We start from the raw sequence: 27,916 nt of genomic DNA on the forward strand, positions 1-27,916 counted from the left end.
AGCTTAGATTTGATGCATCAAAAAAAAGAATAGCTTCTGCAGTCTTGCTGGCTGTGAAGCGTTACTCATTGATAAATCAGCTGATAAAACTAGTGGGATTCTTATAAACCAGTGACAGATTTGGATTTTTGGTCCTCCTTTTAGAATGTTCTTTTAAAATTAACAAGTTAGAACCATTAAGAGTCAAAACATGAAGTTACTGGTGGACTTAATACAGCGCAGTAAATCAGTGTATCAGCAGGTCAGCCTGAGAGACCAGGCTCAAGACAGGAATAGCTTTAGAAAAGACTTGAATACTCTTAAATCTGAACATCTTATATCTTAATTAAAACCACTTCCTGAAGCATTTTACAACATCGTGGTTTTACCCTTTTTTTCTCTTCCACTGGTCTGTTTGTTTACTTCTGTCATGGCAGTTGTCTCTCTCCACCTTCCTGTTTCAAAAACCCTGTTGCAAAGTGGTAATCCTATTTTGTCTATTCTGAGACACAAAGTTGTAAAAGTCAGATGTTTTTGACAAAGATGGCTGCTCTTAGTGAAGATGAAAGCCACAAAATTCACTGCAAGTATGCTTACCTCAGATTGTTTTTGTTCTTTCCCATAAATCTATTCAAGGTGTACCTGAAACCATGGTTCTATAGCTTTACGCATAAAATGAACAAAACTAACTAAAATGCAACATGTTTTTCAAGCTTCCAGATTACATTTAAAAATTCACCTTAAACTTCCCTCTTCAGTAGATTGCTAACAGCTCTTGGACACTTACCTTTTCAGGTATTTCCATGAAGATTTTCTCCATGGCATTGGCACTGTTGCCTTTAGAGGTTTATACAGTCAAGTATTACAGACAGTGGTGTAGAACTGCTGTAAAACAGAATCCTAATAACCCTAAAACTTGAGGGGAGGAGGGAGGTATTCACCTTCACCGTGTTAATGCACTCCTTCAGGAAAATCAGTGTGTTGCTCTAAGAATAGAATTCAGTTTTGTGCCAGGGCCAGGGCAATCCCAAGCACAAATTCAGGCTGGGTGGAGAATGGATGGAGAGCAGCTCTGTGACGAGAAGGACCTGGGGGTGTTGGCTGACAAGAAGCTCAACATGAGCTGGCAATGTGCACTCGCAGCCCAGAAAGCCAACCGTGTGCTGGGCTGCATCAAAAGAAGTTTGGACAGCAGGATGAGGGAGGTGACTCTCCCCTTCTACTCTGCTCTTGTCAGGCCCCACCTGGAGTGCTGTGTTCAGCTCTGTTTTTCCTAGCAGAAGAAGGACGTGCAAGTATTAGAATGAGTCCTGAGGAGGGCCATGTATCAGAGGGCTGGAGCACCTCTCCTATAAAGACAGGCAGAGAGAGTTGGGGTTGTTCAGCCTGGGTAAGCAAAGGCTTCAGGGAAACCTCACAGCTGCCTTCCAGTACCTACAGGAAAGATGGGGATGGACTTTGTCAGGGAGTGGAACAGAACAAGGGGGAATGGTTTTAAACTAAAAGAGGGCAGGTTTAATTCAATACTAGGAAGAAATTCTTTACTCAGAGGGCGGTGAGGCCCTGGCACAGGCTGCCCAGAGAAGCTGTGGCTGCCCCATCCCTGGAGGTGTTCAAGGCCAGGCTGGATGGGGCTTTGGGCAACCTGGTCTGCTGGGAGGTGTCCCTGCCCATGGCAGGGGGCTGGAATTGGGTGGGCTTTAAGGTCCCTTCCAACCCAAACCATTCTGTGACTCTTGATTGCTTCCGTCTAGGCAATGCCAAAGCAGATCCTTTTTTGATATCAGCTGTCACTGACTTTAGCTAAACATTTCATTATCCATCTGTTCATTTTCATGTTCAGCAGGTGCTTATCAGTAATTTCTCACTAAACAAATTGCTTTCTAGCCTCTGCTTTAAATACACGGTTGCTATCACTTCCTTGTGTTCATACCCATTTTATTAATGCTTTTGGTGTGCTTTGTTTTATTGCATCTACTGCAGGAATGTTGTTTTTCATAACCCAGCTTAATTTCTGCTTTCTTGAAAAAAAAAAAAACAAAAAAAAACAGGGTTTCTGTCAGATGCATAAATCTTTCATCTGACTGACAGCGTCTAACTGAAGAGTAGTCCACTACAGCATTATGTACTAGAGCATTTTGTTTTCAGTATAGCTGTGTGTATTTCACTCTTCTGTCACATGCAGAACTTGTTGGTAAACCAGCTCAAATTGAACTAACTTTTGCAGAAACTGTGGTGCATGTGATTATTTATTTCCTGAAAATATGAAACACTGGAAGTGATGTTCTTCCTGCAGGTGCCTTGTTAGTGCTGGGACACTTGGACACTTCCCAATGTATCTAAACCTTTTTTTTTTTTTTTTTGCTCATTTGTAGGTACGAAGCTGAACTGAATCCTGTAGACCATCAGAAGGCGAACGTCCTCAAGTATCAAATGGAAAAAAGACCATTTTTTGAAATGCCTTCACACCTGGCTGATGTAGACTTGGATGAATATGACTATGAAGAGGACTTTGAGTAGCTGTTGCGGTCAACACTTGCAGAAGAGAAGGGACAGTCTGCAGCAGGTCTGCTACACACTACACATTTCAGTGGGGTTTGTTTCCAGGAAGTCAGCTTAGTTTTGTGCTTAAAAAAATATTTAATCACTAGACTACCTTTTAAAAGAAATGCATTTGTATGGGATGATGAAACTTTTGTATTTATTCAATAGTCTATAGTTTTTAAAATTGATTAAAATATTTATTTACAGATGTTGCATAATTCCTTCTTGGAAGAATAACAATATTTGACTTTAGAGAAGAGTAATCTACTGTTTTTTTAAGAGAACTGGTGTAATTCTCTCTAAGTTGAGGCGTGGTGCACTGACTGTCTCCATCCCTTACGTAGAGAGGCATTCCTGCCTTGCTAAGGGAGGTAAGGAGACGACTTCTACCTGGCCGGCAATGCTTATGTGCTCACAGACAGCGCTAGGGTTCTTGTGCCTTGTCGGAGACGTGACCGAGCGTGTGACCCAGCTCTTACTTACAGACGCAGTTTTATTGGACAAGCTGAGCATATTGGTGCATAAGGAAAACTAATGCCAAAACAAGTTGCTTCTCTTCTCTGTATAGTCCTTGTTTGCCCCAACTTTAACTTTGCTTGGCCTTTAAACTTCAGTGTTTTCACTGACGTTCATTATAAAAATACTATTAAATAGTGCAGTCTGTTTTAGTGTCCATACTTGATCCAAAATGAGTGTGTTATTTCTTGTAGAAGGAACCAATTTTTTTAAATCCTTTGTATAAATGTTACTTGATCAGTGATGTGCACTAATTTGTTGTGGGCATTCAGTGCTTTTGTCTGTCCTCCCCTTCAGTTGTTTGCTATTGACACATTCCATGGATATTCATAGTGTCACAGCAGCTTGAAATTGTTGCCTCACTCTTACTGTTAAACAGATTTTGTTGGAAAAAATGTACAAAAAGATGTAAGTTATTTTGTTTGCAGTGTAGATCTGTTTAAAATGTTTAAAAAATCATGTTTGTATTTTGAAATAAAGATTTTCATACATGTAATTTAACAGCTCTAATTGTTATGTACTACATCCAATTAAGTTCTGAAAGAACCACTTAAGCTATGGGTTCCATATGTATGCAGTCTGGCTAGATAATTACACCAAGCTGCATATTCAAAGCAGACGAGTTCTAGCAGGTTTTTCCCCATCCACATGGCAGTGATGCTACACAGCTGGAGGAGGTACAGAGCAGTCTGCGCCCTCAGCTCATCGCATGGCCTTCTATTGAGACTTACAGACTTACAAACCTGTGGGCCTTTCAGTAATAGAGCTCATCACTCACAGCTGCAGTCAGCCTCGCCCAAAAAAAATAAAATCATTAAAATCCTTAGAATATTATTAGAAGAAATAAAGTTGTGGTCCATTATGCCACCTTTAATAGGAATGTATAAATGTCAAATTTCTCTAAGTGTTATGCAGACACCTTTCACTACTTCCATGTTTTCCTTAGATTTTCAACCACTGAAGATATACAGAGCATTTATTAAGCTCTATTTGCCAAATGTGCTGTTAAAAAGATGCCAAACTGGCTTTCTGGCTGATGAACCTGAGCACCTATTGCTGCTCAGGAGGTTGTGGCATCCTAATCTTCCCTACCCAAACCCTTCAGCTGGGAGCTGGCTTCTTAGAAACAGCTGTAGATGAGCAGCCAAAACTTTTCTCATCACAATTCTCCATTAAATAGAGCTATGGTGAATGGTAGAACCTGTAGCCATGGTTGATGCTTTGTGCTTTAATTGAGAACAGGAGTGGAGAGATTTCACTATACATTTGATATCCAAGGCCCTTTTTTCCCAGAGGATGTGCAGACGTTTAATGGAGCAAATGAGTGTGTTGCTGTAGAAGTCTTGTTCCTTGAAGAATGATTACTGTACCTTCCCCTGAAGCGTAGTTCCCATCCCTAATGGTTTTTCCCAAAAGTTTGAGAGCATTTGTGCCTGCGGTCCTAGACCTGTGTTCTTGGTGCAGCTGCACACTGCCTACTGTGAGGGGCCAGGCTGAGATCCACACTGCAGGTGGATGAGGGGAACATCACTGCTCGATCTGAAACACACACCCGCTGCCTCGGCAGGGATCACAGCTTTCAGTCATGTTCCTGGGAGCTGTGCTCCCGCTGTATTTAATAACAGGGCCAACCAGGGGCCAGCAGCACCGCTGGGCTTTCTCCAGTCACTGTGGGACTGTCACATGCACCTTCCGTACTAATGGACAGCAACGGTTATACAGTTTATTTTACAGTCATGATCCAAAATATATACATAGATTAAAATTTTAAAAAAGCTTTTAGGATTAATGCAGTGTACAATTCCATGGAGCAGTAACAAAGCACTCGAGTGAAGAACGTTTCCAAACCTGTCATGGAAAGACTGCTTCTGAAGGGCTGTATTTACAGTCTATTTACATTGTCTTTTCAAGCTTTTGATATCCCCAGTAACTACTACGTGCTTGCTGTGCATGATGGATTTATTCCAGAGGAAAATACTGAGTCAACTGGTCCACTGTTGTGTTGTTGCTGCAAGTCTCCCGGGACTGTGTCCTGATCCCCACAGGCAACCAGCCGTGTTTCTGTGAGCGCTGGCGTTCAGAAATGCTTTCAGGCGCTGTGAGCCGCGATTTGCACCTTACAGACAGGAAGCGAGCAGCCCTGCCACGTCCCTTGCCATCCACCACCCAGCAGGGCCCTGTCCACAGCCGGGCCAGGCTCCTTGCGCTGTGACGGGGTGCGAGGGCACGAGCGCATCGCCGTCTCGGGCCTCTCACACCCAGCAGGGCGCTGCTCTGAGCTAAGCACCCTCGTCTCTGTCTCATCCAGTTCACAGAGTCGCTGAGTGTTTGTCAGTACCCTGCCTGCGATCCTTGGGTTGGGAGTTTATCCACAAGGGCACTGAAGTCCAGGATGAAGTGCAGCAATGATGGTCGCTGCTCCCACACCTCAGAAGCACGCCACCAGCCAAAGCAGTGATACTGACGAGCAGCAGAGCGGAGAAATCACCCACGGTGCTAGGAGCTGGTACTGGGTGGATGCCTACAGGGGGAGACTTGCCTTGAGCTGTGCATCTCCTGCTGCCTTGGTTGATGCCGTCACAACCGCACTGTTCACTTCAGCAATTGGCAGAAAGCAGTAGTAGCGTGTTCTTCACTTCCATTTATCCCCTCATTGTCACCTTAACTCTTCTAGACCAGACAAAAGACACATTAGTCAGTCTCATATTACCAAGAAAACATCACAGAGGAGCAGCTTGTAAGGTGTCAGGACAGAGATGTCTGAATGTCAGGCTAAAGGGCCATGAAGACAACCAAGGGGCTGGAGCACCTCTCCTAGGAAGACAGGCTGAGAGCGTTGGGGCTGTTCAGCCTGGAGAAGAAAAGGCTCTGGGATGACCTCACTGCAGTTTTTCAGTACTTACAGGGTCTCATAAAAAAGATGGAGAGGGGCTTTTTGCTCAGGCAGATAATGAGAGGATGAGGGATAGTGGCTTTAAACTAAAAGAGGGGGAGATTTAGATTAGATATAAGGAAGAAATTCTTCACTGTGAGGCACTGGTGGTGAGCTCTGTCCCTGGAGGTGTTCGAGCCCAGGCCTTGGGCAGCCTGGTCTGGCGGGAGGTGTCCCTGCCCATGGCCAGGGGTTGGAGTTAGATGCTCTGTAAGGCCCCTTCCAACCCAGACCGTTCCGTGGTTCTGTGCAGCCTCTAACCATCCAGCAACGCGGCCGTAGGTGGCTCTCAGAAAGCACACTGGCTGCCACAAAAGGGAAGAGGTATTTCTACACCACATGGAGCTCGGAAAATGAATGACAGGGAAAGGCCACATAGACCAGTTAGAAGCTGTCCGTTTTCTGTATAATTTCAACCTTGGTCTGCTGATTTACATTATTTTATTATCAATCTTCAATTGGAGCTGCTCCAAGCCCATTGCCTAAACCAGTATTTTACATTTTAACAGGCATACAACTGGAAGAAAACACAGAAGTCCTTTCTTTCCTTCCAGTCCTCAAGCAAAAGCAAAACACGGGGTTTGTATCACATTACATGTTCAGAGAGCAGAAGAAAATGCAAAAAAAAAACAATGGACACACTCAGGCCCTTGCAATGGCTGACAGAGCAAGCCCTTGGAGGAAGGAAAGGCAGTGCTGCGAGGCCATGGTGTGCAGCAGCCTGGTTGAGCCCCTGGTACTCGGCTTCCCCCAGGGCCACGAGCCCTTCCCTGCTGCTAGGATCCGTTCCCGGCCTGCGCTCAGACCCAGGCAGGAAGCTGCAGCGTGGCCACACTCCTACCTGACCCCAGAGGTGCCCTCAAGAATAACACGGGACTGCACCATCTGTCACCCCGAGCCCACAAAGCTCAGGTGCTTCCCTTCGAATCCCCACCTGGCCTGAGGACAATTTAATCCCCCAACAGCCTCAAATGGAGAAGGACAAAAGCCAAGGGACGCTCCAGTCACAGCGATCAATGGCCGGGGAGCACAACGCACACACCTCCTCCGAGGCAGACATTCCCTCCAGGCCACACAGCAATGCCATCCCTGCAATGTGTCAGTAACGTGAAGCAGCTGCAGAGGGTTCCTAATTAAGGAGCTTCGCAGTATGGGAAAAGGAAACTGGATCTTCCTCGTACCGCGTCCTAGCTGGTCTCCAACATACCTAAGGGTGTCCAGAAGCTACGCTACCAATTGCCGTAAGGCACGCAAATAAACGACCTGAAGAAGGAGACCTCAGACAGCTGGAAAGGGAAGAGGAGAGAACTTCTTTCCTCAGCGTGAAAAGGGCTGCACGACAGCCAGGTGGGTACTCACGAGGTTCTGAACTCATGTTCACCCACCCCAAGTACAGCTGTCCACCCAATCCGAAATTACCTGGTCTGCATCAATCACATCAACATCGGCATCTTCACTTTTATCTCCCACTTGTCGCTTCATCGAGACATCTGTCTCAATCTCACTTTCGCTGAAAAAAAAAAAAAAAAAAAAAAGCTAAGTCTTGAGAAACTTTATGAGGGAAGTCATACGTTGCGCAAGTTTTATTAAGGCAGAGTGGTGCATGCATCACTATCTGTTGCTGAGGCACCCACAGGAGGTAGCCCAAAGCTTCTGGCTCAGTATTGCCTAGGTACGACATAGGTGGTGCTCTCAAGAATGTCTGAAAAAGGCTGTTCAGAAACAGTATCTTCATTTAAACAGGCTGGACCTGCAATCTCCTATGTTTCTTTTTTTTTTTTTTGTTCTATTTTACTAGTATTCACTAGGTCCATTCAACAGGTGTCCCAAAACCTGAAAAAGCACGTGTCCTCCTTCTGGGATTTGTGTGTCAGCTTTTACCCTGACAACATGGGAAGTGGAACCCACCAGCTCAATAAATGAATTGCATTGCAGGACATTATCCCAGCCGAGCACTCTGAGCTCTTTACACAGCTCAGAAGTAGACTGAAGGCTTGCTACTTCTGCAACACCTCTCTTACATCCAGTTCTGGTGGGTTCCACTCCCATGTATGTGCACACTCTTTAAAAGAAAGCCACCAGCAACACGGCAGTTAACAACGGATCTGCAGAGACAAGAATCCTCTCTTTCATTTCCAGAGGTGCAGAAAACACCCAGCGTTGGGCTGCACCACACAGCCAGGGAACAGCTGACAGCACAGGCCTCTGATCAGGATCAGAGACAAGAGAAGTGGGACAGGGAAATCCTCCTCCCTTGTCTGTTTCCCCACACGCTTGGTATTTGCCCAAGAAGTACTGGAAGCTCCGTTGCAGTGGGGAACAATGAGGGCAAGGCAGCAAACGCAGCTATCAGCCCGAGGAAATGAAGAACACAGCCTGTCCCTGGGACACGGCTCGCACAACACTCTGCGCTTTGCCCATGGCAGGACTACAAAAAGCAGAAGCAGAGGTGGGTGGAGAGACCCCAGCCACCAGCACTGGGACACGTGAAAGAGCTTCTAAGACATCTCGCCAGTACCTTTGCTGCAGCCCGCCGGGACAAGGGAGTGGCACATGCTCCTGCGAGTTCGTCTCTCGAGATTTCAGCCTCTTTCTGCTCTTCCCTGCTGCGGAGGCGAGCTGGGAAGCAGGCTGTAAGGCTGAATCTTGGCTTGCTGCTTCAGCAGGGCTGGCTTCAGGCAAAGACCCTGTAGGAGACAGCAAACAGACCCCGTTCTTCAACCTCGCCCTCAGAGGCTGGGCATTTCCAACAGCAGTGTCCCTGCTGCAGGGGAGTAGCGGAAGCCAAGCTCAAGAAGAGATTTGGGGCAAAGCAGCCATTTATTGAAAGGTGCAACTAAAAGGCACACAAAAGAAAAACAATTTAATTTGTCCCGATCGTTTTTGCAAGTTAGGTTTACAATCTTAGCCCCAGTCCTTTCGTGTTACCAGCACTGCTGACTCTGTGTCACCCTCACAACAGGAGGGCCACTTGGACACAAAAGGACAAGGTTTTGGAAGGCAGGGCACTAACAAGAGAAATTCTGAGAAAGAATGAGAGAGAAACTGAAGGTCTTTGGGAGAAATTCCCTTTCCTCCCCATAGACCTGCACATGTCCATAGCACTTAGGATTTTCACTGGCAACTGCTTTCATTGTGGCTTTACTACATATAACTAATCCCCACCATGTCTTTACAGATTGGAAGTCCATGAGAGCAGCCCACATAACTCACTAAGTTAGGAATATGATTCCAATTTAGAAGGCTAGACCTCCGAAAACCTCAACAGATAGAAAGAACCCAGAGAATGATTTGTCCCAGACTATCTGGGCTGAGGACACGAACCAGTTTCTGGGAATATCGCCCCTTTCTCAATCACTCACAGGGCCCAAATCAACAATGCCCTTAACGTAACAGCTGAAAGCACCGAGCCAAGCCCCAGTGGCACAGACAAATGGCAGAGCTCAACTCAAGATCATCTGAATTTGGCTCACACAAGGTCTCCAGACCAATCTTCCTCCAACTGAGTAACGAAGAGACCTTTAACGACAGCAAACGTTTGGCAATAAAGCTGAAGGCAAACGCCACGGTTCCAACTGGAGAGGCCACAAGGTCCAATACACTGTGGCACCGCTAACGCAAAGCACGAAGCGCATTTTTGCTGGGACAAAGCCAGCACAGCTGATTCCCAGCAGGCCCATTCCCATACCATTCGACAATTTCCTTTTGCAAGAAGATGCCTTAGAGGTGCCCACTTGGGACCATTCCCCTAAGCTGCCGAGGACAGAGCTCTCCTCATCTTCGTTGGCCAGTAAGGAGTTTTTGTACCAGATCAACGGCTGCCACTCGTCTCGGCTGTAAGGCAGCGGCTCTACTGCATACCTCTGTAAGTAAGCATACCTGGAGAAAAACAGAAGCAAGCATAAAAAAACTCAGTATCCTTCCCATCAACATCAAGGGAAAGTTTTGCTAGAAAGGCATTTTGCCTTTACTGTCCAAAGGTGCAGACAGAACTGTCAATGCAGTGAAAAGAAAAGACACCCTTTTTCTCTTGTCTGACATCTCTGAAATATGGGAATAGTTAAAATGCAAATGCCTCCAAAGCTAAGAGAGTGCCTGAATTTCAGCATTAGAGGCAACGTTTGGTTCACAGGAATTACAGAATTACACCAGTCTCTAAAAAGAACTCCCCACGTAGGAAGTCACTGCCCATTGCTGCTGCCAGGGGCAGCTTGAACGGAGCAGCACTCTGAGGGCACGCCACTTTTCCTGGGGGCCCCTTCCTGCCTCTTGGACTGCCGTGAAAAGGAGATCCCAGGTGACAGACACTCCTCGTGATTCAATAGCACGGCAGGTCAGGAAGTGGGGTATTTGCACCACAAGTGCCTGTTTTGTCTTTTTTTTTTTTTTTTAAATGAACAAGCAATAAAAACACTTCTCTGGAATATCGTATCAGCCCCGATCTGATCCTCACAGGTTCACAGTAAGATTTTGAGTGTCTGAAAAAAGCAGTTAACAGCTCTGCAGTTGTGACAATGCACAGGATGCAGGAAGCATTGGTTCAATTCCCTGTTCTGCTTGATTCGATTCACAGACTTGACGTTGTACCCCCCTAAGTCTCAGGTGAATAACTTAATCACCAGGCTACCAGCCCTTCTGGAGCAAAGAGGTCCCCTTCAAACATTTTTGAAAAATAGGATATTTCCGACACAGTTTTTCTGATCCATTCCTACATCACAACAATAAGAAAACAAAATCACAGCCTGACTCAGGATTAGAAACTGGATATTCACTACATTTCAGCTACAGCTCATCACTTCAGAATCAAGCCCCGTCTTGTTAAAACAGACCCTACCTTAGCAAAACCAAAAGTGACAGTTTTAACACCAGCCTGTACAGTATATTATTTTTTCTTTGATTAAGAGAGCGGCCTGGAAAATATCAGACATTTCACTTGCTTTGCAAAAAAAATAAAGGAAGAAGGAAAAGAGGAGGAAAGGAGGAAGAAAGAAGGAAAAAGAAAATCGGTCCTGGGAGGAGGTTAGGGTAAGCACTGGCTCTGAAACAATTAGAGTCATACACCCTGGGCGCCTCGGGAATGGCGAAACCCCAGTAATGGGATTTGTTGGTTTCAAACAAGCACGTATTGTAACTACTGTTTTAGGGCCTAATCCAACTGCTGTCCGTGTCAATGGAAAGACTCCTACTTATTCGGGAGTCAAGCTCTTCATACTGCTTGTTATTCAATAATCCGTTTCTTGTGTGCATTTTGTGGCACAGACCAGTTGACACGTCAGGTATTTTACTGCTACAGCCTGGGCAATTACAGGCAGAGAAGGTTTAAATCCATATACTTTGATGGCGTTGAAATACACTCCTTTCTATCAAATGCCCATATTCTGTATCTCATCTGTTATAGGTACATTCACATATGTGAATATACAGACCTGGACATCAATCCCGTGATTAATAATAAAAATGAAAATAACCAGATGTTTATTTCTGAAAGTTCATGTTGACCCAAAGCATTCCACCCAGTAATTTATGATACAGCTAAACCTAAATATTTCTAGGAGGAAATATAATCTCCTGCCCCTGCAAGGCGTTTTAAGCCTCCCAGAATAGAAACTGTTACTCTAGAAACATTGTCTGAAAGTCGTTGTGGATAAAATTCCAATTTCCCCCCTTGTGAATTTTATTGTTTCCCATTTGTCCCCAGCAGCAGTGGGTGGGTCTGAGGCAGCAAACTCAAGGAGCATTCCTTGCTAGGTTCTGTATTTCCCACAAAAGTTTTTAATGTCTAAACCTACCTGAATGTATAGATTACAATTAGGGATGTACTTCTGGAATAAACCAGTCAAGAAGTTAAATATAACCATAGGAAAGAATAATCCGGATATAACTTTATATCTGCCTACTTCAATTATGATTTTTTTTTCTCTTGTTTAATTGAAAAAACACTCCTTGAAGGTACATGAAATTACATTTTTTTTTAAGGATGAATTAACAGACATCTACTTATTGCACAAGTATTACCACACAGGTAATAACAGCACTTCAAAATCCTGGCAACATGGACACAGATGTACAGGAACTATACAAAACCAGTACATACAAAATCTATGACAAAAATCTAGTCATAGATCTCAAAGATTCTCTCCAAGAAGAATGCACAAACAGAAAGGGAAGTTATCACTTCCTGTCGATTATCCACCCTAGATTTACCAGGGCCGTGACCGGTGTATGTCAGATATTTTCCTTTGCTATTTTGCATTTTAGGTTTGAATCCATTTTTTAAAAGTATATTGTATGGGTAACTGGCAATTATTAATAAACTTTATTTGTCATGTAAAGCAGCAGAGAATTAGACATTTTACCAATCTTGACCTATGTTATATAAAAAATGGTTGATGGCCCCCATGGAGATTAACCTCCAATTTCAGACAAAGTGACACAGGACCAAACAAGTGACACAGGGCTCAGCAAGATGAGTCATTTTTTTTCTTTTGTTTCATTGCTTCTTCTCCAAAGCAGAACCTTTTCTGACAGGTATTGGAGTAATTTGCTAAGGAATTCCAAAAGGCAGATGTGTTTTCATGTTTTATCTAACTTTCCCATGTCTTCAAATGTGCTCTCAGGAAAATGGAAATACTTGTTATATATTTTGAAATAACTTTTGCAGTGTCTTGTAAAGAAGAGGACTGAAGTACAGATATCCAAAATACACACTACTGACCAGGGAAATAAAGACGATGGACAAATGGCTCAGTCCTGACCCTGTGGAATTAGATTGTTGCAAAATAATTATCTGGGCATTACATCCTCCTCAATCTTTTGTGTTTTACTTTTCTCTTCAGAAAAGCATTCCTCCCACTCCACTAGCCAGTCAAGTTGCAAATCTCTTCGCATTGTCTTTCCCTTACACTAATTGCCACATAAAGTCACAACCATTCTAGAAAAAGGTGTAGAAAGGGTACTGCACATGTAAGTAAATACTATGATAAAATTCAACAAGTGTCTCTAAAACCAAGAGCCTCAGAGGCAGATTGATTTCAAAAGGTCTCTGAAAAGCCTTTGAGCAACTTCTCCAGCACTGCAGGTCAAGTGTCCCATGTACAGAGATATACAAAATACAACCCATGTATGACAATGTGCAAGAACTTAACTTACACTATTTTTTTGTCAGGCTTTAGCAGCTTATAGGAAAATTCACTGATGATTAACAGAAAGCTTAAATTAGGAGGAAAGCTCTTTCCGTCTGTTCCAGTAGCTCCTTGAAAGGCAAATTCGATCCCTTCCCTATTGAAACAAAACAAAACAAAAACAACAAAACAAAAAAAAAAGAGAGAATTAAGTAATAAAACAGACAGCTAACAAAAGCAATGACCATGGGCAAAGTGATATTATGTGGCACATACTTGTGTATCATGGCTACAGATTCTCTAGATTTCACCTGGTCCCAGCCAAACGTTAGCGAAAACCGACGAGCCAGTTCTTTCATGTTTGTGAAGGAAGCAGATGCCAAGTCCACACCAGTACTGCTGTCTTGGCTTTCTGCACACGTCTGAAACAGCTGCAAAAGAAGTCCAAGATAAGCACCCACATGGAACCCTACAGGCAAACAAAGCTTCAGGAGGACAGAGAGACACATGCACCCAGTAACAGCTTAAAAGATGGAAGCCTTACAAAAGAGTAAAGTCATGTTCTTCAAAAGCACACAACTGCAACAAGCACTAGGAACTGACACAAAAGACAAGTGCTTAACAGACATGCACGAACTGAAAAGTAAAATGAAATAAAAAAAGACATGCATACAAAGAGAATCAATTCCCGAAGGTTAGGGCCCCATCTCTTGTTGGGTCTTCTGAATCAAGCCCAAGAGGACTAATATGCCTGAGAGGTTTTCCGGGTATCAGAATGCAGATATAGCACACAGGTCTGGCAGCAGGACAGCCCAATTTCTGAGAGTGAGACTGGGTTAAAAGCAAGTCTCAAAACCGATTACTAAGTTTCGGGATTTTTTTCCTAACAGAACATGGAGGTAGCTTCAACCTGTTAACTTTCAAGGTCAAGCCAAGACCAGAAAGGGCCTGTTGTCTATGTGATACACAAACACAAAGTCCTGACTATGTCAGCAGAATACATGTAGCCAAATGCTGCTTAGCCTGGTCTAAGCTCAGATTTCAGGGGCTGATTCGCAGATCTAAGCCCCTGGCAATGGGTGTGAAATAAGCAAAGCTCATGTATCAGTACCCCCTGGGAGGAGCCTGCTCTGGGGCTTACAGCACGACTCAACACGAGCTAGAAGCAGCTCTGGCCATGGGCAGAGCTGGCAGAAGCAGCTGCTAAAATAGCTGACTGGCCTCATCAGTCAGCAGCTGCAAAACCCTTCAAAAGGGCTGTGCCCCACTTTCTTCCACAAAAAAAAAACACTGAAAGTACTGGGGCTTAGAGCTGGCCAGCCACCGGCACACTTACTCACAGTTCCTCAAATTCAACAGGAATTGAGGTAGTCAGTAAAACATAGAATACTGTCCTTAACCTTAAGGTTAAGAGACAACCACCATGTCCCAAGGGAGACTCTATAATCTCAACGATTACATCAATCCCAACACGCTATGCCTTTGAAGATTGAAAAAAAAAAAAAAAAAAAAAAACACCTGTGCACAAAATTAAAGTTTAAAATAGGTGTAATGAGTAAAATAGGTGTAAGGAGTTTCATTAAGACATGCAAAAACACATATAAATAGAAAGAAAAGCCAAGGAACCAATTTCTTTCACTAGGCTTTAAAATTAATTTGAATAATTACGGAAAGGTAGGGAAAAGGCTAATATGAAACACAGCTGTCATAAGAACCCCCATCCTCTCATTTTAATTATAACCTTACCTGCTGCAGACAGAGAATCAGCGCCCTGGCACTCTCAATTCTGTTATTGTGCCTCGTCCTGCTTAGAGTTTCTTTAATTATATCCCCAAAATCGTTGTAAGCCTATTAACAGCAACAGATGAAAATTAGCGTTTCCCTTCCATAGTGCTGTGAATACACAAAACACATGACTATGTTCATGTCACACAAGAAGTTTATAAAACACTCCCAGTATTGGTACACCCAAACTAAAAAATCAAAATTGGACGTTTTATTTTATGTTTAAAGCAAAGGTCTGCTCCCTTAAGAGTAATGTGTATGTTAAAGTTACTCTGAAATTGTTAAGTATTATAACAAAAGAACAATCCTCCTTAGAAAAAGAACAGAGTTTTATATATTCAACCAGTGCTTGCCCAATGAAGTGAGGGTCAATATCCACACTCAGGTATTTCCAGTGGCAATTGCCCGCTCTGTGCTGTTCTTAGCCCTCTCCACACACATTTCAGAGTGGCTGAGGCTCTAGCAGCTGTCTAAGCACAGGGACCCACGTGAAATCTAGGCCATCTGACCATGAACTGTGGGAGCTTTATGAAATATGCTGACCACTTCAGTGTGAGACTCTCCATAGTTAAAACACTCTCCCAGCCATAAACTGCTTCTCCGTAATGGCCTCTTTGGAGAAGCCAAGGAGCAGATGTTCAGACATTTACCCTTTACTCAACTTTCAGTTACTTTGTCTGCGATGACACACCTTTGCAGAGCAAGGAGGCGAGACTGTTCCGCTCTTGCTTGGTTTTATAGCCCTTCTGTGAGTACACGAGGATTCTGAGCCATAAACCATTAACCACATCTTTCATAAACACCGGAGTCATTTTCAAACACTGAAATGCGCTGATAGGCAAAGCACTGTTATCTAAAACATTACCTTCACATAATGCTTATAGATCTCAGCAGCTGCAGTCGTCTCCACCACATTAAACACTATTAACTTGCAATATGCTGCAAGAAGACTCCGCTTTTTGTGCAAGTCGTCAAGTTTGTAGTTTTCGTCTTTTCTCTCCTCCTCTTTTGTCAGGTCTAGGGAAACAAAAGTGTTGCAGCTTTGTTCCAGTACTTTATTCAAGGTATCTCAATTTTAATGACCAACTTTCATCTGCATAGCACAGACTCAGCCGTTCAGCCAACATACTAAGCAACAGATGCTACGCTCAGCTCTGTGTATGTCAGAAAACACAGCTTTCCATTTCCATTTCAAAGCTTTCAGCTGATGACAGTGAAAGTGAGTTGTTTGCACAGTCCTCTACTCTGATCTTCACAGGGATTTCTCATTTCTACTAGGCAGAATCTCCTTGTATAACACTGCTCAACTGCAGAACAGAACCAAACAGTGCAAAATAAAAGGCACAAACACAAAAAATGGAAGAAACCAGACATGTTGCAATCATGTTGTGTTTTGTGGGTTTTGTGTGTTTTTTTTTTTTGTTTGTTTTGTTTTGTTTTAAAAAAAAAAACACAGACAAGCACACCCACAGCATTAAAAAATCACTTCTTTAGGGAAGGAACCTGCAACAGGTTGACAAGGATCCTTTGTGGGGAGGACTGAGAAATTGAAAGCATCTTACAGAACAGGTTTGAAACTGATCTCAGAAGGCCATCTAACCCAAAACAGGCCAGATTCGATCAGTTTCAGGTACATAAGATAGGTAATGCGCCCAATGCTGAACACAGAACTCCACGTGAACAGCTGAAGGGCAAGAGTTCAGCCCAGTAATCTAGGATGGTGCTTGGTTTTTCAAAGCATGACACTTGAACTCAGCCTCAAACCACAATGAGCCAACAATCTATTTTCAAAACACTCCCAAAAGAAACCAGCCTTCACAATAACATCCTCAACTTGGCATCTGAATTTGTCTGAAAAAGGCAACACAGCAACAATTACATAGCTGTTTCCCACAAAAACTGCTCTGCATCCCCACATCAAAATCCTCCAGTCCTTTACTCTGATGGCTTGGAAGAGCCCATGTATTAACAGAGTTGCACTGTAACACTGCAGGGCTTTCCACCGCAGTGGATGACACCATCTCTACCACCAAAATTGGTCTGTCAAATACCTGTACGTTTCCTCCCATGCCTGCATTACATCAGCCCTTTCTACCTGGGAGTAAATTGGCAATCGTTTCCTGTGATTGAGCCACAGTGGAGACAAATCACTGAATTTATATTCATCGAGCAACTTTGTAAGGGGGCCAACAATGACTCGCCCCCTTGCAGCACAGCCGGCAAAGAGCAGCGAAAATGGTAGAGTGTTTCTTCAGTGCTGAAGATGTCTGACCTTTGCTTTCCTCTTTCTCCTCCACAAAAATATGTTCTTGGACAAACAAAAGCAGTTTTTCCTGAAGGGAAGTGCTGGGAAGGTAATCCAGAAATCCCACTTCTTCTTCATTATTATTTGAATCTTGATGACTCAAAATCAGCAGCCAGTCACAGAGTATCACGAAGGCCTGTATCAAGCAAACAAAGCCAATGAAGGATCCAGAGACCATCTTACTTTTCATGCCAACTCCCATTTGCATCCCATCGAACACCACAAGTCACAATCTGGTCTCTATCCTACTTCTTCCTCACAAGATAAAGATTTCTATTGGCCCCATCCTCTGATGAAATGCCACAGCTGAGCCCTTCCAGAACCTACACTTTAGGATACGGAATATGCAAGTATCATGCATGAACACCACCTAAAGATTTGAATTTCAGACTTCTCTGAAAAGGACAATGAGCTCTATTATGCCACAACATCTCTCTTTCAACATGTGAATCACTGGACAATTTCTCCAAATGTTCCATTTTTTAAGTGACATTCATAACAAGGCATTAAAAAAGCAATGACAGTAAGCAGTATACTGATTATTCTAAGTAGAAAATGTAGTGACTATCAAGTGGCAAATCAAGTCATTCAGATTCAGGCTTTGATTCTGCATATGGACCACGCAGACACATACCTGTGTTTGACTAAAGCACTAACTTTTGTAGCATTTTAACTAACTTTATGTTAAAATAGATAGCATTTATTTCAAATAAATAGTTGAGGATTGTTTATTTTAAAGAGTCATTTCTCTGCTAAGAGACAAAAAATTACAAAATCAGCAGAAGGAAATACTGGCATGAAAAGAAAGAAAGGCATTTAAAAGGAGGACTGAGGATGCATGCCAGTTAAGTGATATAAGAACACAAACCTTTTCTCTCACGTCTTTTTCCTTATGGGTGAGGAAGTACATGCAAATCTCACTGAAACGCCTCAGTTCTCTTCTTAATGCCAAAAGAGCGCCCTAAAAACATATGTAAGGAAAGTGGCAGGACTGAGATGTTAGGGACTATGACCCAATAGAGAATTATAGAATAAACAACTGTTGCATCTTTCTCCACTGATACCATTCATTTAAGATAGCACAGCAGATGCCATTATGAAAGAAGCTGACATCTCACAGTAGCGACAGCTCACCAGATATGAACAACTTTAAAAAGATGTCTTGCTTTCAGGCACGATATCTACGATAGAAAGGTCAATCCATAAAAATACATACTTTTTCCCCCCACTCTGGTGCAGAAAAGTGACAAACAGAGGGACATGTGCATCTTGCTGAGGCTAGCGGTGTTCAGCAAGTCACAACAAACTCTTTGATTCTCCATCTGTAGGATTAGCAGCTCCAGTATCATTTATTCCCTGATACAGCCCTCCAAGCAACTAGGAGGTCTGCAGAACCCACTTCACCTTACCCTTACAAAGCAGGGATAATAATTTCCACTTTAGAGACAGGTGTAGAGTCACAAAAACTCTAGTCCACCCCACCTTATTTTCAACACCCAACATGTGAATTGCCTTCTAGAGTTGCTCTTCTCTCCCCTTCTACTGATTACAGAGGAAGCCCAGTTTAACTACACTGCTAATTGTGGCAACAGACAAGTCTATTAAGACAGTCTACTTGATTTGCCCAGAGCCAAATAAAAGACCTCCTGATCCTTCACTAGGTCCCATCTGTTGCACCGCACAGAGCAATCAACAGAAGAACGCCTTTACAAGAGGATTTCATGCTATGCAACTGGATCTTTGTAAGAAAGGGGATCCATCCCAGGGCATACTGAGAAGGAGCAGAGAGGGAGGTAAAACACAGCCGTAACACCATTAGAGGAGGAGGGGGGAAGGAACAGTCCCAGAGCTGCTGTCCAGGAAATGATGGTTTTTACTCTCGGAACTTCTCTCTCTGACAATATCTAGATTTGGTCCTGCAGAGTGGGCCGTAACACCGTGCTTCCAATCAAAATCTGCCCCTGTATGAAAGGCCAAGTTCAAAAATGTGCTGCCCATTATCAGTCAAGCTAACAGTGTCTGGGCAGGAAGGCAGAACATATTAGAGCAGTGAGAGATGCAGACATCCACTCAGGAATGGAATGGGACGGGAATAGATAGTGAATCAGTCACCAAACGGGTAACCTCCCAGCTAACATTTCTCACACAAAACAAATGCCCATGTCAGCGCCCTATTCTGTACACACAGCAGCACCAGAGGAAGGGGGCGGAATGACAGAAACAGCATCACTTGGCGTAGTCGGGATTCACCACGAAGAAAAACTGCAAAGGTATAGGTTCACATGGGAATCAAAGTATAAAAGAGTTTTCCTCTCTGGTATCTTAAACTAGAATATCTTCTGAAGTATCTGGCAGAGACTGGCACTATGCAAAACCAATTAGGAAAGTAAAGTAGTAAGCTGATGAAAAAATTACACAAAGTTTGAAGAACGTGGGATGTCACAGAATGTATAAGTAAAATAAGGACGTAAGAATAAAACAAACAGGACTTCCTGGAGTTTTCCTTGAATATTATTTGTTGCTTAAAGCAAGAGAACGAACTGTTTGGCAGTGGAACAAGTTCCTTATCTCCATCAAGCATGAGGAATTCGCTGCACATGTTTTGTAGTAAAAATAGAGGTGAACTGTTGTTCCCATATTCTCTTGCATACTGAAAAGGCATAAACACTTTAAAAAATAGGGAAGGGTGTGGAAGGTAAGGGGAGATATACAGAGAGAGAAAACGTCCCAACTCAGTTTGGTTTCCTCAAGAAAATATACAAATTGTCTTCTTGAGAAAGTTTGTTTTTTTCTGGCTGAGAATAGAAAAGCATCTTGAACTTCTACAAGCACAACCCCTGGGTTTCAAAATGATGTGGAATGGCCAACCTTGGAAGAATTTTCTGCAGCTGCAGCTACTTGCCACAGGAGAGAAAAATATGTGCACTGGAGAGCTGGCAGGATCACCTGCAAATAAAAACACATGTCCTTTATTTACATGAAAGGCTTGACAGCAAAAAGCCTGGCATTCTGCTTGCTGCTTGCACAGCCATTTCTACACTGCCAAGAATGTAGGTCTTCAAAATAAACACAGTAGGTTTACACCCAAGTAAACATTGCCTGCTGAGAAACTTCATTACTAAGGTGCTACTCCTGTGTAACTCTGACATCCTGATGCGTTCAATGGAACATAACTCTGTAATACAAGGAGTATTCACAGAGGCTAACTTCAGCTGAGCTTCTTAGGATTTCTCTGCTGTCTTTGGTGAAAGGCTGACTTCTCCAAAGGGCAGTTTAGAATAGAAGCCAAACCTTAGTTCTCTGGTACTACAACTAAAGGAGCCTACCCACAGGCTTCAGACTTTCCCTCTTTGGTTAAATTTTGCCTTTTTCAAAATAAGCCCAAATTCTCCTGAAAATGCAGCCCGATTAACTGCCCAAGTACTTAAAATACCATGATATACCTCTACCTCGGCACAGCCAATGTTTGAGTTGAGGCAATCAGACAAAGAAAAGGCTGCAGTTGAGACAACAGGTAATTACAAACTATCCTCATCAAGTGTCAATTTGCAAGCAACAGGTCCAAAATTTTTCAATTTCTGGTTACAAGGAAACCATGCTCCTCATGGTCCCAACAATTTCATATGTACTCAGAGTGAGATTTTGCAACCAGCAGGAAGTACTGACCATGGGAAAGTATTTTTGCTTTTTTGAGAAAGCAAGTTGTCAGATGACTATTCTGTCGTAGCTCTGGAAAATCTCCAAATTAATGAATACATGGCTATAATCCATTGATTCTAAATAACATTATACCAAAACCTTAGTTTCCATTTGTCAATCTGGGAAACAACATCCTCCTGCCTCATACAACACTAATACATAAGATTATGTAATGTTTGCTGTTTTTCCTGCTTTCAACCTTAAGTATCAACAACTCACCAGAACGGACAAACACCCATGTTGTATTTCAAACAACAGCAACCGTAAAGTCTTGTCATACAGCTTCCACTTGGTGAGATCATGGGCACTGCAAGTGGAAAAAAAAAAACGAACAAACAGAAAAAAGAATGTCACACTTAGCAAGAAATGAAATCTCACCTGATCAAGTAGGTTAAATGAATCCTGTTTTTGCCTTCCTCTGATGTACAGCAGTAACTTTAAACAACTAATAATTAATTCTAATGGGGAGGGGAGGAATACAGTCTGCATTCCTGCCACAAAACTGCAGTGTCTGTGAGGAGAGGAGGAGAAGGAAGCTGGACCTCTGTACATTTTCCTATACATTCTATTCACATTCTCTAACTGCCCAAAAACGTCTAAAGAAAAATTCCCCCATACACACTTTAAAAGAGTACTTTGAATATTATCAAGTGTTGCAATTCAACTTTAGGTTTCTCTTTGCATGAGCAGAGCAGCTCTAGTATGTAGGATAAGCAAAAGACACATTGCACAGAAGGCCATCTCCCCAACCCTCTACTATCTCACATGGTAATTTACTTGGTGAACAACCCCTGCAGAACCAAGCTTTTGAGAAATCCATGTTTTAGAAGGAGAAGACCAAGTAAATTAAAACAAACGAAGCAGATAACACCTGCTGCACTCATTATACCTCTTCAGACTGGCCATCAGTGTTGGCCATAAGGCGGTGCAACAGCATGCAGCTAGGAGGGAGGCACCATAACAAGGTAGCTGAGGGGATGTCAACATCCACTCTGACATCCCAACTCCATTACATACACTTCTTAGCCCCACTAGGGCTGATTCTCCAACCTCTGTAAGTCAAAAATAATAATAATAATCCATACCCAAGAGCACAGCTCTGTTCAGGAGAAACTAAGCCTTGCAACATCTCTTATAGGAATAGTTGCCATTTTCTTGTGAAATTCTTACTAAAACCAACAATCAAGAGCAATTCTCACTTGACATCTGTTAAGGCAACACTAAAGAATATGGGAAAGTAAATTAGCAGTACGTAAAAAAAACATCTCACTTGTGAAAAGCTGCTATTCTTCTCAAAGCAGCGCACATCCGGGCAACCTCTCTTGCATCCGTGCAAAATCCTCTTTGCTAAATTATGCAGGTTTAGGAAAGAGAAAGGCATTAGCCAGCATGGGGCAAAGTAATTGCTGCGTACTCTTCCCACCCAGCCCACAGACTTGAATTTCACACATGCAACTTATGCATTCCCCTACAGTAAACAGAAAACAACATGTTGACTGCACAGAAATTTTGTATCAGTGTCCCTGTCACTACTAAACCCCCAGCAGCCTCCCTCGAGTACAGCACTGCTAAAACGGAGTAAAACTAGCAATTAGGCTACCACAGAAGTGTTAAACCTCACACAGTTGCTAGGTATCTCTGGAAAGCTAACCATTCACATGGCATTGACTCTCCGTGCTTCCAGCTGCCAGATCACATTCAAAGATAGCTAAAAATATATTAAAATACTTTCCCATAGATGCAATTGCTGCAGTTTCCACAAGGATGCTACGTGATTATGGGAGATGGTATATACAACCAGGAATTAGAAGGGAGGGGCTGCAGGAGAAAATCTCTTTATTTAGATACGGATTACTCTATGAAGGAGTTGAAGAATCCCTGGTCTAGCACTTATCTTGTTTCTCATAAGTGCACATTCTCCCATATTGACATAGATATCTATTTAAGACCAACAAAATAAATCCAATCTGAGGTTAGGGGATTTTTTGGCTTGACACATTTTACAATATCCCAGTGTCCAATAAAAACCTGCCAGCGTTTACTCCCATACCATGGCATGACACCTGTTCATGACGGCACAGTTGATCAGATCAGCTGCGGGCTTCTGTTGTTCAGTTCAGCCAGCAAGCTATTCATATCACCACCAGCTGTTTCTGCTTTTTAGAACTAATGAAAAACTTTGAGGAAGACTCTACAGTCCTCCTTCAAGGGGAAAGTCATCATTTCAAAGACCCCAAAGCTATGCAGTCTGCATCACAGACTGATGTTTTGTTGTGTTTGGTTTTTTTTTTCCTATAAATATGCAGCCAAAGTCACACTACAAAAGGCATCTTGCATGCAGTCAAATATGAAGAAGTACAGAACCAAAGCAGTAACCAGTATTTTGGGAACAATCTCATCACCTACAGATCCACGGTCCTTCTTAGCTGATCTTTTACATAGTATTTTTGGCATAGTAATACTACAACAGTGGAACCCGTGTCCAGAATATTTAGACGACATAAAATGTCCCTTTGCTGCTGTGGACTACCTCGTTTACTATTTTCACCACTCTATTCCTGCCAAATCAATAAAAAGTAAACCATCAGTCATTTTAGAGGAGCAAACCCAACCTTGAAAGCTCTGCTCCCCCCAAGCAGAGAAACAGCAGGCAAAAAATTGTACCATATCCCCTTTATTTTTTTCTCTTCTGTTTTCATATGGAAACAGGCTGTTTGTCTCCGCAATGAGTCACGCTCACCTTTTGCCAGAAGCCATCCAGTAGCTGGTTAAGCTGTCCCGCCAACTCATCTATCAGCTGAGTTCGGGCGCGATCCACCTGATTGTAGATGGCAATTTCTTCACTGCAGAGGATATAATAAGTCCTGGAGGATGCCTCAAGGACAGATATGTCAGAGTGTTTGACCACAATGTCTTTTACCTCTTTCAGCAAAGCATCCAAATGCTGCAAGTGATAAAAGGGGTATTACAGGTGAAATGCATGCAAACCCACTTAGGCTTCAGACACATTTCACTTGGACTATGCATCTCTGTAGGTCACACAACCAGTACCAAATAACTGTCAGTCTAAGGAGCAGAGGGGCAGGGCTAGTGGATACAATTTTTTTTTTCTGGCTTTATGGTTCTTTTTCATTATTGTCTGAATCTTTGTGAAAAATTAAGCAACTGTTTTAAGTCTCGCTTCAGTAATACACCTTTGGCACTACTACTACTATAAAAAAATAAATAAAATGTTAGGGAATAAAGATGTCTTTCCAAAGGAAAGGTGTGTCTCCAAACAATGGAAGTTGTCTCCCCCAGCAGCAGAGGACGGATACTGTTTCAGATCATGTCAGCAACTGCCATCTTCACTCTTACTGGCAGGAGGAAACTTAACTTGTGCCATGCCACTGACTCTCCTCCTCTTCCAGTTAATGTTTTGTGCTGAAAGTAATCTAGGCGTGTTTGCTTGTTATCTCCCTGTAAACATCCCTGCTTAAGAATACATTACACTATTTCAAGGATTTAATCAATCCATTTCTGACCATCCCTTTCCCATCAGCAGTTACACTATCTCCATTCTTATCTTTCAGTTACTATCACCCCCTAGCAGCTGGGAGTCGGTCCTCAAGGAGAATGAAACCTACTCTGTAGAAAACTCCAGGGAGATGCCAGCTTAGACACATAGCATAACCCACCCTCTCTCCACCCATCAATGAAAAACTCAGGGGCAGGCCTATCGCATGAAAACACAACCCATCACCCAGCAGGGCCAGTCATGGCATATCAGAACTGACAAGCGCTAACGCTTTTCTTTGGCAGCTTCCAATCAAAAAGCAAAGCCTGAAAAAGACCGCTTTCCTCAAGGTACGAGGCTGTTTCTTAATATTTCAACAGGCTTCTATTTGTTCCAAGTCACACTGAATTCTGTACACTGTCACATAAATTTAGCACTTTCCACATGCACCGACTACCCCAATTCCTATTCACCTTCTCTAGATGTCCCGTACTGTAAACATCTAAATCATAATATTGTGGAATCTGCAGAAGATTTGCCACTTTTTGTGCATCTGTTGAATACTGCAGAGAAGAAAAAAAAAACAGGATATGAGTGCACTGCAGGAATTTTAATGAAATATTTAACATGCATTCACAGAGCAGCTGTTAGTTACCTTTGCCAAGAGCTGAGGAAGCACCATAATAAAATGTTCAGTAATTTTGGTACAATCTTCCGATTGTATTTTCTTCTCTTTTACTGACAGAATCTGCAGACAAAGCATTTTGTTTCAATTATAAAATCTCTTAGATCTGAGTGGAATTTTACATGTAATTCAAGGTTAACTTATATGCCTTTATCTAAATCAAATGAAGCCAAGATAAAGATATTTTCCGTGGAGACAACCAGATGCTTTTTTTATTTTTTGTTAACTTTAAATTAGATACAAAGCGCTGAACAACAATTCTGCATGGATAAAATGCTCACCATTTGTCAATAACTTGCTTTAACTGGCTTTTTTCTAATGTTCATCCCCTTCAACATCCACTACTAATAAGATCCACAGGTCAAACGACAGTGTGACATTTCGTAAAAATATGCCAGTTCATTTCTGAAGATATACCTACCGCTGGGAGCACGCTATCTGGCAAAGCACATAAGACAAAGAGATTGTGATTACAGCACAATATGTAAGAATAAAACGCACTGACTTTTTTGGCTGCACCTCTGCCGGCTGGAGGATGACCTTCAGCTGCTTCTCTAACCGTCGCGAGGATAATTTCAGTGAGAGCACTTTTTTGGGCATCGTTCAGTGCTGTAAGTAAATCAGTCTCCTTTCAGCATCACACAAAAGAAAAATGAAGTTGCAGCAACAGCTAATGAAATGCCTATTCATTTATCCGGACAACTGTGGAAGGACACTACAGAAAGAAAGATGCAGTGTTGCTAAATAAACACCTAGAGCGCATTTGATTTAACTTGAAGAAAGCTATTTTCTATATTCACTGAACACAAAGCTGATTATTTGTCTCATGACTAAACTTTTTAGGGCACTTGGGATCCCAAAAATACAGGCAGCTTCCATGAAGCCCATCTTTATTAACTACTATCTCATTCAGGATAAAACTACTCTTCTGAGCAACAAAATGTTTCAACTCACTGGGTCCGCAAACTTTGATTTCAATTGTACAACCACCTCCAGTTCTAGTACAACTATTATTAAAGTTCACTTTAAGATATTTTTACAAAAAAAAAAAAAAAAAAAAAGAGTTCTCTAACATGTTAGATGTCAATGAACTCAACACATTGTTCTTCTTCTCTTCAGGCATGAACAGCAGTCCAAAAATATCACACTTCATTCAATTCTGTTAGATTCTCAAGTTTTGAACAAACAAAAGAAGGGAATGTTACTTAAGCTTAATTATGCAAGCATTCTTGCAAAATTTCTAAACTAACATTACATAAATGCAGAATACTGAATAAAACAAGTATGTTGCTGCAGATCATGTAATCAGCAGTACATCTGCTTTGTACATCTTGGCGACAACAATCTAGGATCAAAGGGCACTGCAATATGAAATGATCCTAAAGTAGCTGAGGCAAAGTGCAAAAAACAACAACAAGAGATTAATCCAGACAAAGCTAAGCTCTTTGCTCACCCACCTTCTCTATCTCCTCCATCATTTTTTAATAGAAGTGTGGTCATGCACTCCCAGTCCTTCAGGAATGTGCCAGCCCAGTCCCACAAGCTGTCTACGAGGTATGCAACATGTTTGTGCACCTAGGGATTAAAAACACAAACTTATAAAAGCAAACACATGATTAAAAGAAATACAACTTCCTATGGTCCTCTCCTTTTCCAATCACAGAGCTGTCATTCACACATACATTCACATACAGTATTCCAACATATTTAGTTTGAGGCTATTCAACATTTAAACACTGCCTTCAGTCTGATACAATGCAGGAAAGTGGGAAAAAAAGGATATACATCAGGAAAGAAGCTTTTCTTTCCTCTTATTATGGTATCTTTGCTTTGTAATTTAAGCAATCTCTCTAAAACTAGTTTCTGTATTGCTTTTATACTGCTGATCAGAACTAAAAATCCAACCTTGGGACTAAAAATGAGTCAACATTTTAGATAATGTCTGTGAAATTCTTTGCACTTTGATTCGAAACGGCTGTGCCTTAGACGCTTTGGCCAGACATAGGTCTGCACCACCACAAAAGCCAAATAGAAAAGTACAGCACTTAAACTGATAAAATCTCAGAAAAACTACACAGTTCTTAGTCAGGATGGAGCTACAGTACAGCAACCTCCATCTGCCTGCAGAAAGACACAGACACACACCAAAAACCATTCACATGGTGCCATTAATCTTGTAGGCTGTTTTCAGAAGCTGCTTCAGCTTTGATTCTCTCCACTGGCAGAGTTGTAAATTAGTCTTAAAACACAGAACAGAAATGCCAAATTCTGTCTTCATTAACAACTCATCCTGGAGAGTGAGAATGTGCCAAACACCAAACATTTCAGAGCTCACCACCGGAAATACCCCTCAAAAGGAAGCCAGAACTTGATAATCAACATGCAACAGTGAATTGAAAAGGTTTACTGCAGGGCTTATTCTCACCTCGCTGTCCAGGAAAAACTGTATTAATCTTTTCAACTGGTGAGCATTTGTCCCAGCATTCCCTCCTTCTTTGGGCAGAACTTCTTCGTCTCCCTCATAACTAAGCAGCCTGCCAACAGAAAAGGAAGTCAGTTCATTTCTGCCACGTTCCCCTTATGATCATTTGCCAATATAACGCTCATTCTTTCAAGATCCCAAGGACTGTATTTTTTCTAAATGTATACTTATTTACTGTAAATCACATTAGACTTTCTTATTAGATGAAAGGAAAGGAGATTAGATTGTTTTCCATCAGGAGAGATCTGCTGTCCCTGTGGATGCAGAGACTGTTTCTGACAGTTTAACAGGTACCCTGCCAACTTTCTGGACAGCAGATGCAGATTTCACAGCGTTGAATATATCCTGAGGTAGGCATTTTCTCACGCCTGA

General features: G+C 42.4%; 2 protein-coding genes across 5 annotated transcripts in view; one reads left to right on the top strand and one right to left on the bottom strand.

The window, feature by feature from the left end:
- Positions 1-3,535, top strand: part of PPP2R3B (protein phosphatase 2 regulatory subunit B''beta) — a 49,731-nt gene extending 46,196 nt beyond the window's left edge. For all 4 annotated transcript variants that reach the window (XM_027447015.3, XM_027447011.3, XM_005025380.6 and 1 more), the window contains one exon: positions 2,355-3,535. In XM_027447015.3, coding sequence (XP_027302816.1) covers positions 2,355-2,499 — 145 coding nt within the window. In that variant the 3' untranslated portion in view covers positions 2,500-3,535. The remainder of the gene's footprint in view (positions 1-2,354) is intronic.
- Positions 3,536-4,748: 1,213 nt separating this feature from the next.
- Positions 4,749-27,916, bottom strand: part of LOC101794805 (cohesin subunit SA-2) — a 61,590-nt gene continuing 38,422 nt past the window's right edge. Inside the window, exons 15-33 of the mRNA XM_027447001.3 lie at positions 27,488-27,596; positions 26,520-26,637; positions 25,568-25,671; positions 25,033-25,125; positions 24,851-24,940; positions 23,622-23,825; positions 22,152-22,228; positions 21,101-21,188; positions 20,051-20,128; positions 18,051-18,143; positions 17,150-17,318; positions 15,743-15,894; positions 14,839-14,940; positions 13,369-13,523; positions 13,121-13,249; positions 9,660-9,850; positions 8,490-8,658; positions 7,391-7,481; positions 4,749-5,709 (exon numbers count right to left, since the gene is read on the bottom strand). Of these exons, the coding sequence (XP_027302802.2) occupies positions 5,701-5,709; positions 7,391-7,481; positions 8,490-8,658; positions 9,660-9,850; positions 13,121-13,249; positions 13,369-13,523; positions 14,839-14,940; positions 15,743-15,894; positions 17,150-17,318; positions 18,051-18,143; positions 20,051-20,128; positions 21,101-21,188; positions 22,152-22,228; positions 23,622-23,825; positions 24,851-24,940; positions 25,033-25,125; positions 25,568-25,671; positions 26,520-26,637; positions 27,488-27,596 (2,221 nt within the window). The 3' untranslated portion in view covers positions 4,749-5,700. The remainder of the gene's footprint in view (positions 5,710-7,390; positions 7,482-8,489; positions 8,659-9,659; positions 9,851-13,120; positions 13,250-13,368; positions 13,524-14,838; positions 14,941-15,742; positions 15,895-17,149; positions 17,319-18,050; positions 18,144-20,050; positions 20,129-21,100; positions 21,189-22,151; positions 22,229-23,621; positions 23,826-24,850; positions 24,941-25,032; positions 25,126-25,567; positions 25,672-26,519; positions 26,638-27,487; positions 27,597-27,916) is intronic.

Source organism: Anas platyrhynchos, chromosome 1, assembly GCF_047663525.1.
Source record: "Anas platyrhynchos isolate ZD024472 breed Pekin duck chromosome 1, IASCAAS_PekinDuck_T2T, whole genome shotgun sequence".
In the NCBI taxonomy this organism is placed as follows: domain Eukaryota; kingdom Metazoa; phylum Chordata; class Aves; order Anseriformes; family Anatidae; genus Anas; species Anas platyrhynchos.